The following is a 19,821-nucleotide window of genomic DNA, read 5'->3' on the forward strand; positions in this document are numbered from 1 at the left end:
TTGTTGGTAAGAGGTTTAAAATGAAAGTGATGCATTTGTCCTTGTTAAATACTGTTAAAAATCCAGATTCTGATAAGTCTGATCCACTAAAACGGATCTTTCACTTTGCCACTGTCTTAATTTGAAAAATAATAAAACTAGATCTATAGTTTTATCAAAGCATCAGAGTGTGTTTTATCTTCGCCCAGAGTTTTTAAATATTTCGTCCCGAAACAGTCTTCGAATTGGATAAATTGGATATAAGTATCCAATTTCCCCGTTTTGAGGAAAGACAGCTAAATAGAGAGGGGAAAAATATTTAAAATAATAATAATAATTTAAAAAAATAAAATGAAATAAAATAATAATAAAAAGATAAAATAAAATGATAATAAAAAATAATAATAAATAATAAAATAAAATAATGAAAATAAAATGATAATAAAAAATAAAGTAACATTTTAAAGAAATTAAAAATAAAATAATTATATATGAAAAAAAGGGAAATAATTTGTACAATTACACTCCAACATGAGCATAGGAAACCTGTAATTGTGGCTCCTATTGACTCCATGCTTTGATTTATTGATTTTCCATCATACGTTTTTTCTGATAGGACATTAAGTATTCAAGTGTTATGATGTCATTCTCTCATTTTTAAAATCTTGACTTCACGAGATAAGATGACCAGTTGTGACCTCTGGGATAATTGCAGCCTAATTAAACTTAACAACCACAAACGTCTAGGACAGGGGTCTCAAACTCAAATTACCTGGGGGTCGCTGGAGGCAAAATGACTAAAAAAAGACACAAAATGACCAAAAAAAGAAACCAAACGAGTAAAAAAAGACACAAAATGACCAAAAAAAAGACACAAATTAAGACACAAAAAAAGACACAAAATGACTGAAAAAGACACAACAAAAGACATAAAATAACCTAAAAATCAAGTCATGCATTTTTATTACATCGTTAGATTGGTTTAGGCTCTCCCATCTCCTGGTGTTCTCTCTCTCTCATCCTCTTGGAAAATAACTGAAAAGTGTTTTTGGAAAAATATTTTTTCATTGTCTTTATGAAGTCATTGAACCAAATCAAGCCAATTCCCACCTGAACTAACTAATCTCACATTAGCACACAACAAACTCCACCATGTGTGTGATTGGGCTCTTCCTCTCCCCGTGTGCTGGTGTGTCTCATTTTGGTTTGTTTCATTTTTTCCTTTTTATGGTTCTGATGATAGCCTGTCAGAACGACCTGTCATTGGTCCAAAAGTCTGAACAATCCAAAAAGTGTTCGCACACTATTTGATCACGGCACAGTTTGATTTAGACCTTTCCCGTCAGCTCGAGGTCCGGCTGTTTGGTCGGGACGAAGGTCCGTCTCAAACTCAAAAGTCTGGAATGATGGGTGGCCCTTAAGCTGCAGTAATATCCTCCTTAGCAATGGCATAACCCCTTAAAACAGAACTATTAATGCACCTTAATAATGATGTTCTTCATCTGGTTGGATTGTTCAACACTACAGTCTAGGGCTGAACAATTAATAGATCTTTAATCGTGATCACGATTTTGGCTGCCACGATTAAATTAACCTGATCGTCGGTGATATTTCCATTTTAAAATGCGTCTCTCCTGCAGATCTAATCAACACTTTCAGAGACTCCTTGTTACTCTTCTTAACGAGCCGTGGGGGCCGTAGGCTCTTCTTAACGAGCCACGGGGGCCGGAGGCTCTTCTTAACGAGCCGCGGGGGCCAGAGGCTCTTCTTAACGAGCCGTGGGGGCCGTAGGCTCTTCTTAACGAGCCGCTGGGGTCGGACGCTCGTTTAGAAGAGTAAGAACGAGTCGAAGCGGCACAGTCCTCCTGCAGCAGTCTCTCCCAGCTGCAGAGCCGGAGGGGATGTTAGCCCCTTAGCGTCCAGTCTGCAATGCATTCTTTACTAGAATTAGTCTTCATCATCAGCTTCAGTTTGCTTAGTTGTCATGGAGATGGCTAGATTGGCATTACATAACATAAGCATGTCATGTGATGGGTGGTCTATATTGAAGGGGATTATCATTATAACTCCTGTTCAAAGATACTCCACATGAGCCATCTCCACCACTACTGGCCAAACTCCATCCAGTGAAGAAGACCGTGACATTATGTTGAAAGGTCCAGAGAAAGGCTAGTTAGTGGACCTCGACTTAGTCATTTCAAGCATAATTGACAGATTACCATGACTTCTGCTGAGCACATTCAAGGCCTTGGGGGTAAAAGTTCCACAGGTTTTGATGACTTCATGGCCCTCCAGCATCTTCAGGAGAAATTCTTCTTTACTCTGATCACAATTACTGGTAGAAATAGCAAAGTGATCAGTTTGTTCCATCCAACACAATCACACACTGCAAAAAGGTGTTTAGTCTAAAAACCAGATCAAACAGTAAATCTGAGGGAAATGATCTTGCTGCATGGACAGATAATTTACCATGACAAGATTTATTAAATTAAGATTATTAAATCTAGAAATAAGCATGTTGAACACTTAAAATAAGAAATTAACTCTTAAAACCAGATAAATTAAAGCTGCCAGCAGCATTTCTAGATTTAATAATCTTAATTTAATAAATCTTGTCATGGTAAATTATCTGTCCATGCAGCAAGATCATTTCCCGTTTGATCTGGTTTTAGACCTTTTTTGCAGTGCATTATGGGGAATAATAAACATTGCTGCCTCTAGAGGCCGCTGGAGAATTTTCTTTTTGACTTCTGAACTTGTTCAATTTCATTTTATGATGTTAGTTAGGTTAGTTGCTATTTAATGTCCATCTCTTCTCAGTAGTATTTGAAGAGTGACAGTAAATCATGTAAAATTATAAACCCAGATAGTCTTTATTTGGCGTTGATCCGTTGGGTTGAGAAGAGGCTGGAACTAGTGATGGAACACATAAACTGTTGATGTCTCACGGTATTAAAATATTCTTCCTACCTGCCAGCTCTACATTTTCCCCTTCCACCTTCCCGTGAATGTTGCTAGGCAAAACAGTTGCTTATACCCCGCACCTCCATGACAACACTGTAAATTATACCAGACCACATGTGCTGCATGTGCACCATGCCAGATCTCCTCCAGATGCCATTGCTCCCAATCTTTCTCTCACTCTGCCTCTCTTTCCATTCTTTAACCTGCTTGATAATTAGTATAAAAGTCAGCTCAGCCCTACTGTAAATTTACCTCTAAAGTTCTGGCTGTAAACTCCATGAGGCCAGTTTCAGTTTGATGATGATATACCAAGTAAAACTGGAGACAAGCTCAAATATATTTAGTATCAAATGATAGAACTGGATGGAACCCTCTTATATGCTAGATTTGACACCTTTGGTCACATTTGACACATTTACAATTCTTTATTGAACATGATAGTGTTTTGAAAGTAAAAAAAAAATTCAAAATCACATTTTATGTTGGACTAAAGGACTAAAAAAAGACACAAAATGACAAAAAAAAGACAAAATTACAAAAAAAAGACACAAAATGACAAAAAAAGACACAAAATGACCAAAAAAAGACACAAAATGACCAAAATAAGACACAAAATGACTATAAAAAGACACAAAATGACCAAAAAAAGACACAAAATTACTATAAAAAGAAACAAAATGACAAAAAAAGTCACAAAATGACCAAAAAAAGACACAAAATCACTATAAAGACACAAAATGACCAAAAAAAGACACAAAATGACTATAAAAAGACACAAAATGACAAAAAAAATACACAACAAGACTAAAAAGACACAAAATTACTAAAAAAAGGACAGAAAATAACTAAAAAGACACAAAAGTTGGATGACAGGATCACACACAATCACAAGACCACATTTATGTTGGTTTTTTTTTGTTTCTTTTTGGTTCTAAATGTTGATCCAGTAAGTCAGAATAAAAAATCAATTATTATTATTATCAGGTCATATAGGTGAAAAATATACCAACATGGTATTTAAACATGTTTTAGTGGTGAATACAGACAGGATGGAAAGGAAAGAGTTAATGTTTCCTCTACTTTAGAGCTTAGAAAGAGTTGATTAAGTGACATAAGACTGTTTTTTTCCTTGAAGTGTCTTTCATAGAATGTTCTCAGCATGGTCGGACCAATAAGAACAAATAATTGAATAAGAGTGTAATAACAGAAATCCAATTAAACGCATTGACTCACGCATCACTTAATATGAGGCATTTAGGCAAAGAGAACAGAATCTATTTAAACAATCTGGTTGGAGGACGCTGTGTTAATCCCTCTAATCACATCATGAAGCTCGCTGTCGCTGCTCTCCACTCTAAAAACAAGTTTCACAACCAGGATTAACGGATCCTTCTGTTTATATCATAACAGTTCTGAATACGGCTGGACATAAAGGAGTAGAACATTTCTGATTCACAACAAGCAACAAGCTCTGGACCTGAACACTGGAGCCAGTGTTTCTCATGGCCAGCAGGGGGCGACTACACGGGTCTCTAATGGCCAGCAGGGGGCGACTACACGGGTCGCAAAAAGAAGTCAATTTGTATGAAAGTCAAGGAAAATGACCCTACTTCTCACTTAATTTATTACATCAGTAAACATGCTCGTAATAAGTTTATGGTCTCAATCGTCAAAAAGAACTGAAAGGAACCAGCATCTGTGGTTGCCAGAACTTTACCGTATTAATAGGGTAGAACTTTTTTTGCAATACATGTTTGTAGCGAGTAAAATTATCTGCCAGTGCAGTAAGTATTTTTTTCTTTGTAAGAATTCTTTAAGTAAGTAAAAATATCTCGGAACTGGAAAACCCAATGATGTCTTAAAATAAGACCGAAAATACAAAATTTGAGAAATTGTGTCTTGAAAAGCCAGACTGTAGTAACATTAAAATAAGCCAGAAATACTTGAAACGAGCACGTTTTTTCTCATTCCAGTATCTGTGGGTAGATACTGGTGGTAGAAAAATGCTTTTGAAATATAATTAAAACTTCATGCAGCTAAAACTCTCAACTGGAGCAAATATTTTAGGTAAAAACTCACCATATCCAACAGTTGAATAGACTGAAAAGCATGAAAAAACTCACAATGTCAATCCTAAAAACAAGTCTTTACACAAGACTGAAATCCCTGTGAAGAGGAGTTACTCACCCTGTGAAGAGGGGTTACTCACCCTGTGAAGAGGGGTTACTCACCCTGTGAAGAGGGGTTATTCACTCAATTTTGTTACAAAATGACTTTTTTAGGTTTCATCAACTATACAAGACAGAAAAGACACATGTTTTTAAAATAAGCAGATAAAGCTATGGTCAGTAGGTAAATTATACTCATAACAAGATCATTAAGACACTGTTGATAGATAGAAGAAGAAAATGCTTGGTGAGCTTGTTTTTTGCAGTGTAGCTACATGGAACAACAACAACAGAAGAGACAAAAGGTTGTGTGAGCCGCTCTGAGTTCTTCACTGGCTATAACAGGCTGATTATTTGCTTTTTGCTTTAAATGGAAGATCAGAGATAAAACTAATACGTGACAAAGTTGACCAATGGTGTACTCAAGAAACTGTCGACACCTGTTGTAATTACGGTTCCAAAAGTTCAAGACTGTTGCTAAAGGAATCTTTTTTATTGCATGGCTCTATTTCTTCTAATTTCTTCTGAAACACATGCTGCAGTTGTTAAATTGAAGACAAACAGAACCAAAGTAAATTAACCAAATGAGTCTCTGTAGACTCAAAGTAGCCAGAAGAAAAGAGGCTGTTAGTTTAGACAACAGACAACTGTTGGACACATGAATAATTGATGAGTTTTGGGGGGTAAATTCACAATAAGTGGAATTAAAGTCTAGTCCAAATGGAGTAAAAAGCAGCACAAGTCTCACTACAGAGAAAATTATTTTGGAAAGTTTTCTCTGCTTTCCAAATACAACGTTGGCTTTCCAAGAGTCAAGGATTCTTGATCGACTAAGATACACTGTAAAAAAAATCTTCCGTTTAATTTACAGTAAAAGACGTTTCACGTCTTTTACTGTCATGGTTTAGCCGTTTTTCACCCTGAAATCTACAGACATTTTTTACAGTGTGGATGATTCAACTTTGACTGAGTTCTTCTCACCGTTCTCAGTAACTTTCCCAGTTCCACTTTATTAAACAGAGTCAGAGCCAAATAAAAACCAGGCACACCTTCCAGTCCTGCTGTGTTCACTGTTAGATGATCTCCTGCATCTTCTGGGTATTCCCTCATTCTCCCTTGAATCTTCCACTTGGACTTGCCTAGAAGATCTCCACAAGACATTACTGAGGAAATAACCTTTGGGCAAATCTACCGACTCCTCCTGGAAACCAGGATAGATATATGGAGCCGCTGGCTGGCTGGTGTTAGTAGTGGGGCAGATAACCAGAAGGAATGAGCATTTTAGGATTAAAGCCTCATATTCGGTATGCTTGTAGCCAAAAGCATATAGAATAGGGCTGCAATGATGCGTCGACGTTGTCCACAAAAATCGATAATAGAAATAGTCGACAATGAATTCCATTGTCGACTGTTGTCGCCAGACGTGTTTTTCCAACAGAGTGAGGCATCTCACTTCATTACAATCTCTGCCGAGCGCGAGCGGTAACGTACACAGAAATGGCGGCGTCCAACACAGCTACACGTACCAAAACTTAGAAAGTTTGGGAGCATTTCAGCCTGGATACGGCCAATAAAAAAATGACTTGCAAGGTTTGCAAAGCAGACCTGCGTATCACGGCAGCAGCTCGGCGATGCACGAGCATTTAAAAAGAAAGCACGTCGGGCAGGTGAACCAAACGGAGTCTGACTCGCCTCGGTAAGATTCAAGTAACATTCAGCTGATAGGTTTTGTTTATAAGCGCATTTTTTCGCGTTAAAAGAGAGCTTTAACGTTATGTCTGACAAACGTATTTTAGATTAAATGCATGCAGTCTGAAGCAGAGAGCCAGCATGGAGCCTTTCTGCAGAAGAAGCAGATGTGCAGCAGCAACAGGCTCCTCACTGAGTCAGTGCTGGTGCTGGTCTGTGATACGAGGTTCCAACAGGTGAGCCCAGTTAAACCCAGACTACATCCAGAACCCAGAACCAGTTCCACCCACTTGATGGAGCAGAAATACAGTTTTATAAAACACATTTTCCTGTCCAGAAAATTGGACAGAGGTTTATTTATTTTTTGTATGAATCAGCAGCTGAATTGTTGAATAAAAGATGCATTTTTCATTTAAGTACCCACCTTTCTTGTGTTTATTATCATTTGCCACATATTTAAAGCAACTTCATGCTAAATTTAAGAAAAAATTCATAATTATCCGATTAGTCAACTAATCATTTCAATAGTCGGTGACTAGTCGACTATTAAAATAGTCATTAGTTGCAGCCCTAATATAGAAAAAAATTAGATCTGGAGGCACAACAAATTTTCAATATGGCGGCCACTTTTCAAGATGGCCGTCACTGAATCCCATGCTGACACCACTGCTGTGACAAAACTTCCAACATAGGGACCATAATACAGCTGTCTAGTTTACAACATGATCTAAAGTGACCCAACTAAGTTTTTATATTCTATAAGGAGTTATCAATTATTGACCTAGTCAAAACTGTAATAACCTCACCCCAGATATTCCACTTTGCACCTTATTTTTCTAACATATTGCCTATTTGGTGTTTTCGCCCCTTGAGAAAATCAGGGGTTCTTATGACAAAAAAGGGCATTAAAACATAAAAAATGAAAAAAAATTTTTTTTTAAAACTATATCTATGTCAGGTCTGAAGCTGCTAAAAGGTTTGATGCGGTGAAAGTGAAAAAAAATATTTATGCATCACATTTTTATGACACTTGAATGCAACATGGTCTCACAGAAATCCGTGAAATAGCCACGGATTTCGCTTAACTCAAACTCCACAGAATCGCTCGAATTTCCGTGAAACTGACACGGATTTCGCTACAATGCAAGTTAATGCCAGTCATATCCCGTGGCTATTCCAACATACAAAGTGATTATGTACATTCACTGAGTGAATATTTAGAAAATAAAACATATATTTCTCGCTAGAAATGTGATCAAAATCCATTTTTATGCAGAAACTAAGTCAAAATATTGATTTTTTCACTAAAAATGAGAGAACTGTCCGCCATGTTTTTTGTTCTGACCGATGGGACCTTGAAAGTCACGTGACTTGGAACAAACCAATAGGAACAAATATCCATGGAATAGCCACGGGATATGACTGTCATTAACTTGCATTGTAGCCAAATCCGTGTCAGTTTCACGGAAATTTGAGTGAAATCCGTGGCTATTTCACGGATTTTGAGTTAAGCGAAATCCGTGGCTATTTCACGGATTTCTGTGAGACCAGGTTGAACACCAGCCAGCCAGTGGGCTCCATATATCTATCCTGGTTTCCAGGAGGAGTCGGTAGGTTTGCCCAAAGGTTGTTTCCTCAGTAATGTCTTGTGGAGATCTTCTAGGCAGGTCTAAGTGGAAGATTCAAGGGAGAATGAGGGAATACCCAGAAGATGCAGGAGATCATCTAACAGTGAACACAGCAGGACTGGAAGATGTGGCTGGTTTTTATTTGGCTCTGACTCTGTTTAATAAAGTGGAACTGGGAAAGTTACTGAGAACGGTGAGAAGAATTCAAGTTGAAGTTGAATCATCTACACTGTAAAAAATATCCATGGAATAGCCACGGGATATGATGTCATTAACTTGCATTGTAGCGAAATCCGTGTCAGTTTCACAAAATTTGAGTGATTCCGTGGCTATTTCACGGATTTCTGTGAGACCAGGTTGCTTGAATGAGAGGGCCCGTTTCGGGACCTAAAGGTGTAAAGTCATTATAAAGAGGCCTCGAGGGTTAATTACATTATAAACATAAAAAATGAAGATTTTTTTTTAAACTATATCTATATTAGGTCTGAAGCTGCTGAAAGGTTTGATGCGGTGAAAGTGAAAAAAAAATATTTATGCATCACATTTTTTACAGTGTGGAAATGTGTACTGTTTCCTGACATTTTACCATTAAATATTACATTTTATTTTTGTTAGAGATATGGTGTTTACTACATTTAACAGTTAGAAAAAGTATTTTTTTTTTTTTGCAAAAGATAAATGCAAAAATGACAGTGATGGCTTACACATTAATTTCATCATTTACAGTGTGGAAATGTGTACTGTTTCCTCACATTTTTATGAGACTTGAATGCGAGGGCCCGTTTTGGGACCTAAAGGTGTAAAGTCGTTTTAAAGAGGCCTGGAGGGTTAATTACATTATAAACATAAAAATTGAAGATTTTTTTTTTAAACTATATCTATATTAGGTCTGAAGCTGCTAAAAGGTTTGATGCGGTAAAAGTGAAAAAAAATATTTATGCATCACATTTTTCTGAGACTTGAATGCGAGGGCCCGTTTGGGGACCTAAAGGTGTAAAGCCCTTTTAAAGAGGCCTGGCGGGTTAAAGCTGCTGTAGAGGAGACAGACAGATGTTGCTTCACCCTACTCAGAACACTTCATGACAATTCCTCTAACTGTTGTTTGTAATGTTTTGGCCCGTGTGGAAGCAGCAAGTCGCACATTTGTGGAATTTAAGTTACATAGAATCTGGAGCACGTCATGATCGAAACCTTTTTAGTGTTTGAGGCAGAACTTTGAGGGTTCTCCTGGAGCGCCAACAATATCAGAATGAGTGCGGAGAGCCAAAGATACTTTTGGCTTGGTCCAGCAGGCTGATGGAGGCGTTTCAAAGACTCTGGGTTCTAGCTAACCTGCGCAGAGGGAGAACAGCAGCTGCTGAGGAGATTTCTGCACTTTTCTCTTCACTTCAAAGAATCCCTACTTGACGAATCCCCTCGCCTTTCCCAACCAAACTGCTGTGGCATAAATAAATCTATTTAATCGTTCTGTTTCTGAGCAAATACTTTACCAGCAGTTAGCACCAGATGCCTCACCCAAACCACCACTAGTACATAAATCTCTGCTTACCTTTACAGTCTGAGGGAATCAGGCAGAATCAGACCTGTTTCACTTGCTGTCACTTTTATTTCCCCTCATGTTGCCCACAGGAGCTTCATTCTGAGCTCAGGACTCGTATTGGGCTGAAATATTTCTTTAAGATTTCCTTCCAGGCAGCATATAACTTACTCTCAACAGAAATGTACAGAGTATTAACCCTTTGATGCACAACATGGGTCTAAAGTGGGTTTTTATATTCTATATCTTTTCAATAAATTAATGTCTTTATTCAGTATTGCAGGTTTTCCTCAAATAACTTGTTTTTGATCATCATACATCCTAATATTTTGTTTTCGTTTCTTACTTTTTGAATAAAAACCCTTTTTTTTATCACTACTCTTCTAATGCACAAGGTGATTTTTGACCCATGTTGTGCATTAGAAGGTGTTTATATGTTGTCACCAATTCAGTGAAAATTGAATGACCTGATTATTATTTTTTTTTTCCATTTTGACTTACTGGATCAACATATTAAACACACAAAAAAACAAAAAACACACAGAACACATACAAACAAACAAAAAACACACATAATAAAACATAAAAACAAACAAAAAACACACATAATAACATAAAAACACATATAATAACACATAAAAACACACAAAAAACACACATAATAACACAAAAAAACACACAAAACACATAAAAACACACAAAAAGAAAAACACACATAACACATAAAAACACACATAACACATAAAACACACATACAAAAAAAACACATAAAAACACACCCAAAAATAAAAAACACACATAATAACACATAAACACACAAAAAAACACAAAAGCACACAAACATTTTTTTTTTTTACAAAAAATTTACAAAAATACACAGAAACACACAAAAACCCCACATAGAAAGACAAAGATTGCATTAATGTGGGTAATTTTAGCCCCATGTTGGTCATTAGAAGGAGTTTATATGTTGGCCATCAAGGGTTAAACCAGTTGGCCTCCCACCTGATGAGTCATTAAAAGGTGGACCAGTATACAGTAACTCTCTAATCAGTGTAAAAGATATAAAAGCAGCCAAACAAACACTCAGTGTCATAAATGTCCACCTCGTAGCTGGTTATTAATAGAGGAGCAGCCAAACTCTTTATCAGAACATTATAAAACACAGAGATGTCAAGCAGCAATATGTTTGTTTCCACTTCCTACTAGGGATGGGTTCCTTTCACATTTGAACCGATACGGTACCGATACCCGGTACCTGGGAATCGGTACCGGTACTCAACGGTACCAATTTTCGGTACTTTTGCGCTTGTTTATGTGGTAATAAATGTTAATTTGTTTAATAATAAAATCTATTTTTTTCAATGTAACATATTTATTTCTCAAAATATAAACTTTAAAAAATATATCAAAACAATATAAAATCCAGGATGAGCAGCGCTTTATTGTTTTATTGTAACATGAAGGTTGCAGTGTTATCAAAGGATGCAGAGGAGCTCTCAGGTGGCAAGTGCACGGAGAAAAAAAAAAAAAAAGGTTGCAAGTGCACGTGTGATTTGTTGTGATGACGTCGTAGCTGTGGGCGCAGCACCGGTCAGACAGTATTGTGGGCGTGGCATGGTTGGAGTAAACAAAGTTGAGTCGGGCTGCTCTGTGCACATATCGAGGATGACGCAGGAGTCCGAGGGATTTAATTCCAGCGAGGCAGTTTGGAGTAAAGTGGCAGGTAATATTCCTGAGTTGAAGAGCGGAGTATTAGCGGAGGACCAGAGATGCAGCAGCTAGCTGCTAGCTGCTAATGACTGGTCTACAGAAGAATGGAGAGAGCAAACGGAGTAAGGAAGGTCCAATCTGGAGGCAGACGAAGGCCAAGCCCGGATAGAGACATTGGAGAGATAGCAGCTGGCGGCTAACAGGCCGAGAGCCGGCTGTTCGTCTCTGCGCCGGGGCGGAAGAGGGCAGCAGCTAGTGGCCGCGGTGAGCAGACAGGACCAGATGAGGAGGTAAATAAAAAAATAAAAAAATAGTGCGATCGTCAGCATGCTTGTTAATCAAAGACGTTAAATGAAAACAGGTTAAAATCAATGATCAGTTTAAAGTTAACGCCGTTTAGGTTCCGAAACATGGTACCGTTTGATTTTACATGAATCGGTACTCGGTAGTACCGACGGAATTCGGTCGGTACCTATAAAAGTACCGAATTCGGTACCCATCCCTACTTCCTACCAACTATCTGTATCAACTATCTAAAACCAACTATCTGTACCAACTATCTGAACCAACTATCTGAACCAACTATCTGAACCAACTATCTGAACCAACTATCTGTACCAACTATCTGTATCAACTATCTAAAACCAACTATCTGAACCAACTATCTGAACCAACTATCTGAACCAACTATCTGTACCAACTATCTGTATCAACTATCTGTATCAACTATCTAAAACCAACTATCTGAACCAACTATCTGAACCAACTATCTGTACCAACTATCTGTATCAACTATCTGTATCAACTATCTGTATCAACTATCTGTACCAACTATCTGTACCAACTATCTGTATCAACTATCTGTACCAACTATCTGAACCAACTATCTGAACCAACTATCTGTACCATCTATCTGTATGATTGTGTGAGTCCAGCAGGTATTTTATCATCTTCGCCCTTCTCGCTCTGGAACAGTCGGGGGAGGGGAGCTCTGCCCTTTTCTCTTCTCAACATGACGCAAAGTGTTTTTCCTTTTGATACGAAAGACAGTTCAGGGAGTTCAAGGGAGGTCTGTGTGTGTGTGTGTGTGTGTGTGTGTGTGTGTGTGTGTTTGGGTCTGGGGGCTGTAAACATGGTCCTCTGTAGAGTGCCAGGTGTGATGGATACGAGCCATAATACATGATGAATAACTACAAATACTTGAAATAAGAAGAGAAAACACTGAGAAAAGGTTCAAGCAGGAACTTTCTGTGGTTCAGTAGATTTCCCTTAAAATCCAGTTTACATGCAGTTGGTGTGTAATCACATCATTGATCATCTTTCTGAACCATGACTGGCATATTCTAAGTGTGTTATAAGTTATTGTGCTATTAGAATCATGTTAAAGCTGTTCAGTAATGTGACTGCCTCTTTAATGGTTTGATATTTATGGACTAGAGAAGCTCTGGGGAGAAAACTTTCTGCTGGCTTTGAATTTTTCAAATAGCATTCTGGTTGTGGAAACCAGATTATTGAGTTTCAACTGTAGTTGCTTTCAGTTTTGACTTGTTTGGGGTAGAGCGATGCACAGCAGCGCATGTTAATATTGGCTTTCATCACACTGCAATCTTGCCAAAATGATGAAAGTTTCCTCATTCTGGGTCTTTATCTTGCACATACATTTAAAAAAAACCTTGAGGAATCTGGTTCCATGGGTGAGCAGTCAGGTTTCACACATCTAGGTGTGTTACCTTTATTCCTGAAGCTTTTAAAAGGAAACTAGGTTTCTCGTTCACATTTTTTTTAAAAATCATGTTGCTGCCAAAATCTGCGAATAATCAGATGACTTAAGTGCACATAAACACGATTGAAGTCTTCAAAATGCCACTCACTGCCAGCGGACTGCCAACTTTTACTGCTAGAGCTTCCATATTAAAACATGACATGTCAGCAGGTCACCTGTAAAACCTCTTCTCACGGAAGAACAGCTTCTAACGCAGGTTTCCCAGCAGTGTGTGACTCCAGAGAGTCCCTGTACAGGCAGCTTACAGTTAGATGCAGTTTCATTCTACCTTAAACTAAAGATATGTTCATCTGCAATGTGTTGTTTAACGCCATGTAGGATGGAACCAACCAACCAACCCAGAACCTAAAAAGAACAGCATTAGACCTAAAAAAAAACGACTGACAAAACTTCCAACATAGGGACCATAATACAACAAGCGCCTAAGCACAAAATGACATTAAAAAAACACAGAAGACACAAAATGACCAAAAAAGACACAAAATGACAAAAAACCCACAAAATGACAAAAAAAAAACACACAAAAAGACCAAAAGAGGACACAAAATGCCAAAAATTGTTCAGCTAAACACAAAGGACACAAATATGATCATTAACATAGTGATGGTGAATTAACAGCATCACTAACTGTGCACAGAGTGTCTGGTGCTTGTTGTAAACAAACAGAGATCACTAAGTGAACACCTCCTGCAGCAGCAGCACATACACACTGTACTGCTACAGAGCTAACTGTTAGCCTGTTAGCACATACACACTGTACTGCTACAGAGCTAACTGTAGCCTACTGATGCTAATGGAGGCTCTTCTTAACATCGTTAGCGGCTCGTTCAGAAGAGTAAGAAGGAGTCTGGATTTGTCTCCAATCGCTTTTTGAAAAATAGTCTCTAAGGGGGTCTGAAAAGTCGCTAAATCCAGCGACAAAGTCGCTAAGTTGCCAACACTGCTTCACCGGCTTTTACAAATGACCCGTGTTGTTGTGGCGTCCAGTACTACGTCACATCCTGCTTAGTGTTCTATCCAATCAGTAACCAGACTGTTTACAGGGAGAATAAAGACCCTGCTCTACTACAGGGACTAAAGAAGTCCTGACTAAAGACCGCTAGGACGGCTCATATTCAGATTAGAGGCGTTTCGGCGAGTGAGACCGCCTCATTCTGGGTGTTGGACTGTAGTGGAAACAGCCTTAATGAGCATCAGCTGACTGGTTTAGTGTTTATTGTGACATTTGTTCCAAACAGGTAAATTGTAAGACAACGTCTGCCACTTCATCTTTTCTTTTTCTCTTCTGGCGTTCTGTGCCTTCATGCTGTGTGAGGTGAAGTTGTGATTTAGCGGAGAACATTAACACTGTTTGTTGTTTGTAATTTAGCCTTTTGGAGGAGACGGCTGGTGTGACACCATCAACAACCGGGCCTACTGCCAGTACGACGGAGGAGACTGCTGCCCGTCCACGCTCTCCACCAGAAAGGTACACAAACACACATTTCCACCTCTTGTCCATATTTACAGAAGATTGATTTCCATCACATTGATCCCATCTGTTTTTGTTTTAATAACACAAATATATTCGGGGGTATTGTTCCAACAGATGTAATATAACTTCCAATTTCTGTCCGCTTTGTTTAAAAGGTGGCAAACTGTTGTTTGGCTTGCTCCGGGCTTCTTACATCTTGCAATCAAGATGGAGCTTAGAAGCTGAAGCTGGATTCAAAGCCAGAGTCTTCCTGTTTACAGTAGTAGAAATCCGTCTCTTTTGGCCGGAGCGCGGTGCCGCTGCGCAGGAGACTTCTGCTAAGCAAACAAACACAGATCCCTGCTACTTTCCCCTCTCTCCTGTTAACGACTGCTCCTATTTAGTCTCCCTCATCTCTACTTAAAACAACAGAGTCTCCAGCTTTTCCACTCAGATGGTAAATAAGCAGCTTTTCACCACCCCATGCTGCTCTACGCTTTCTCACCTCCAATATCAAGCCGGTGCAGGAGGAACTAGAAAGGTTTCAAGATGTCTTAGCAATGGACACAACAAACCCAATGATCTACACTGCAAAAAATGAGAAATAAATAACTAGAATTAAGCAAAAACATGCTTGAAAAGAGTCAAATTATCTGCCAGTGCAGTCAGTAAATGTTTCTTTGTAAGAATTCTTTAAATAAGTAAAAATATCTCGGCACTGGAAAAACAAAGATGTCTTAAAATAAATCCAAAAATACTTATTTTGAGTAATTGTGGCTTGAAAAGCCCAACTGTAGTAACATTAAAAAAAGGCATCAATATTTGAAAATAGCACGTTTTTTTCTCATTCCAGTATCTGTGGGTAGACACTGGTGGTAGAAAATGGTTTTGAAATATCATTTAAACTCCATGAAACTAAAACTCTCAACTGGAGCCAATATTTTAGGTAAAAACTCACCATATTCAACAGTTGAACAGATTGAAAAGCATGAAAAAGCTCACAATGTCAATCCTAAAAACAAGTCTTTACACAAGACTGAAATCCCTGTGAAGAGGGGTTATTCACCCTGTGATGAGGGGTTACTCACCCTGTGATGAGGGGTTACTCACCCTGTGAAGAGGGGTTATTCACCCTGTGAAGAGGGGTTATTCACCCTGTGATGAGGGGTTATTCACCCTGTGTAGAGGGGTTATTCACCCTGTGAAGAGGGGTTATTCACCCTGTGATGAGGGGTTATTCACCCTGTAAAGAGGCAGAGAAAACTCATTCATTTTTGTTACAAAAAGACACATTTTCTTAAAATAAACACATAAAGCTATGGTCAGTAGGTAAATTCTACTCAAAACAAGATAATTAAGATACTATTGCTAGATAGAAGAAGAAAATACTCGGTAAGATTCAAGTTTTTTGCAGTGTAACAGATAATTATTTTGTTGAAGGTCCCAAAAATACTTTATTTGCAGTATCTTGGAGTGGAGATGAGAGATGTTTTAGTGTGTTGTCGACCTGTAAGTGAAATTAAAAAACACAGTTCTAATCAGCTGGACAAACATGTTGGATATCTTTGTGTTTATCCATCCCAACACACTCTCCTTAGTGGCAGCTTGTCCCTGTTTGCTACTAATGCAGATGCATCCCGTTCCACTAATTGCTTTAAATGCTTGCTGTATATATTGGGTGGCTAAGAGGAGCGGTATGAATAATAATGAGCGAGCAGCGGTGGAAACCAGGCCACTCATTCCTTCAACTGCTTCTACATAAACACATCGTTTTTTCCTATTTTTCTGTGCTTTCATGAGAACTTCTCTCCCATGTGGACATTTGGGAAGTCGCCCCCCCCCCCCACCCCCCACCCCCACTATACCCTATTTGGCTACTGTACAGCCACATATTCATGACACTCATTGAGGGGCCCTGCCTATTAATTCCTAGGGCCTACAGTTGGCCCGGCCTCGGCTGTCTCCTTCATGTCGGCAGCACACCATGACTCACTGGCAGCTCCTTCCTAAATGGAGAAGGAGTTCAGCGAGTCTGTAGCTGCCATCATAATAAATGAGCTGCCAGACTGCCACTAACTGCTTTTTTACAGGGGAAGAAGAGGGGGGGGGGGGGGGGGTGTCTGACGCTCTGCGGTTCAGTCGGCCACCGTAAAACACAGTAAAACACAGTAAAACACAGTAAAACACAGCTCAGAGAGCGGGGTCGCTCCCAGGAAGTCAACCTCACGGCCGAGAGAGTCGGCAGCCTCCTGCCTGTAGGGGGGGTGTTAACAGAGTCTCTACGAGGCTCGAACACTGCTGCAGGTGAATTACAGGGTTTAACTAAGCGTGACCCACATCACTGGTTCTCTCTGCTGCCACACAAAAACACTTTGGAGTGCCAGTATTTCATCTCTATTTGCTCTTTTATCCCCATCATTACATACCACAATACAGCATGTTTTCTGCCAATTCAATACATATTTAACCCTCTATAGTACACATTATGATGCCGGTTATGAACATGTTTGTAGTGTTTTTTTGTCTTAAAATAGACTAAATAAACATAATCTAAAGAAATTGTATAATTCTTTTTTTTTTAAGTTTTTGGGGTTTGTTGCCTGTAGGCAACATTGTACCATAACGGTGGACAAGTGAAAAAGAATGTTTTTAAATTAATTTTAACATAATTTATTTAATAAACATGTATAAACGATTCAGTAGCTTCAACAGGGTACAATACATAACATTTTAAATATAAAAACATTATAAAAATAACTTTTTTAACCGCTTTCTTGTCGGAATTTTGCCTGTAGGCAACATTGTACCATTGAACCAATGACCCATTGAAATGAATGTCTTGAACAGTCTAAAAAGGAAAAGGGCCAAGAAATCACGTTTGAGTGATTTTTTGTGGCGCAAAATGGCAAAGCTGTTTCCTTTGGAAAAGTCTGCAAAATGGGGTTTCAATATGGCCTCATGGAGGTCATGTGACAAATTAAAGCATTGCTATTGGTTCCCTGTACTCTTCCCTCTTTTTTTATAGTATCACATCACTCAAAAACATGCATTGTAGAAATTTGACAGGCCAAAAATGGGGATGTTGCCTGAGGGCAACACTGTACCATAGAGGGTTAATATCGTTAGCCTCATAGCATATTTGCCTAAGTCATATTTGAGCGTTTCAGAAAACAAGAAAAAAACGATACATACATCACACTGGTCTTTTTTTGGAACGAACACAGAGTACTTCTGCTCACTGAACGCTATTCCGAAAATATGAACAGGTTCACTGCAAAAACTCAAAATCTAACCAAGAATACTGATCTTATATCTTGTCAAAATGTCTTATTCCTAGTCAAAACAAATCTCTTTACAAGTCTCTCTTTAAAAGTGTTTTGCTAGCGTTTACATCACTTCATCATACCTTGTTGCAGAAATGTGATTAAAAGTAAAAACACACTTCTCCTAATCCCTTTGATTGACTGAAAGTACATTTATTGTCTAGAAAGTTGAAGAAACATGAACTACCTTAGGCAGATATCTCAATTTGGCCAAAAAATGACTTAGGCAAATATGCTATGAGGCTAACGATATATTTAATAAATAGCCTATAGCAGGGCTGGGCAACTTAAATGTAGTTGTACTGAGGGCCACTTCAAGTGAGGGTGAGGGCCGTTTGCGGCCCCCGGGCCTCCAGTTGCCCATCCCTAGTCTATGATATAACCACATGGTAAAGCTAATTTTTTTTAACACGTGCAAAAAATAATCAGCTTTTACGTTATTTGAACGTTTTGTTCATTAAGTGAAAATACAGTGAAAGGCTCAAAGTTATGAGACCAAACCGCTAAACCTCCTTTTTGATATCTATATAACGTTTTATATAACTTTATTGACACGTTGCCGTGGATACGCATTGTTCTGCTTCTCTCCTGATGACGGCTCGCCTTGTTAGTGACCTGTCAATCAAAGGTAGCCCCGCCCCAAATCATACCATTCTTTGTCTTCTATTTTCTTCTGAATGGGGCCATTATTTACACTATTAACATCAGATTGTCTTGAAGAATATTTTTTACTAGTGACTGAGACCATAGTGTTGTCCTGAAAAACATTTCTGAGCTAATAAATCAATTGACAAGTTTTCTCATTTTGCATTGAAATGAATGGACAGAAATGTTTTTGCAGCCGAACTTAGCGCCCCCTGCTGGAGTTTATGGTAGAATGCAGCTTAAGGCACTTCCTGGTTAGCCTCCCTGCTCAGACCAGGAGGTTGCCGCCTGTTGGGTGCCCATGTCCCAACTGTTTTGGAATCAGAATATCATAAAAGCACACTGATGATGGTGATGGTGATTTTTTCCTTATCCTGCAGGTAAAACGGCTTCTTTTACAGATTGTTCCAGTATCTGGCAGGATAAGTCACCCACATCTGACCTACATCAAATATTTGAATCAATATTCATATCTATTTGTGTGTGGATCAGTCGAGCCGGGCCAGCTGCGTGCTTTTTATGGTGCTCAGGCAGTATTGGTTTTATTTACAGGGATAGTTTCAGCGATGACAAGGGAGGAGGGATACACAAGAGATGATTCAGGTGATTCAGCCATCAGCCAACAGGGGAAAACTGTAAAAGAAAAGATCTGAGCTGCCACACCATCTATGGAAACACACAATCTCCCTTTGATTTGTTAACTGGAGTCTGTGATTTAGTCCAACAAAGGGCCAAAGTACTAAAAGCAGCAAGGGTGAACAGAAGGAAAGCAAAAATGATGATGTTTTAAGGGCTGGTTCATTATTTTTTGCTTTTTTTGAGGTTTTTATATGCCTCTGTAGCTTCCAACTCGTGTTTCTTGTGTATTTAAATCCAAACATTCACATTTTAGCCGATTTATGCACGTTTTCTCTTCAAAGGGCTTTTTTCCCCGAAGCC

The 19,821-nt window shown here is 38.7% G+C and overlaps 1 protein-coding gene across 1 annotated transcript in view; it reads left to right on the plus strand.

Annotated features, from left to right (window-relative positions):
• The window catches only part of pappa2 (pappalysin 2), a gene marked incomplete at its 3' end in the record, with an annotated part of 136,080 nt that overhangs the window by 109,627 nt on the left and 6,632 nt on the right, over positions 1 to 19,821 (plus strand). Inside the window, exon 26 of the mRNA XM_059344316.1 lies at positions 14,831 to 14,929. Within this exon, the coding sequence (XP_059200299.1) occupies positions 14,831 to 14,929 (99 nt within the window). The remainder of the gene's footprint in view (positions 1 to 14,830; positions 14,930 to 19,821) is intronic.

Source organism: Centropristis striata, chromosome 11 (assembly GCF_030273125.1).
Source record: "Centropristis striata isolate RG_2023a ecotype Rhode Island chromosome 11, C.striata_1.0, whole genome shotgun sequence".
In the NCBI taxonomy this organism is placed as follows: Eukaryota; Metazoa; Chordata; class Actinopteri; order Perciformes; family Serranidae; genus Centropristis; species Centropristis striata.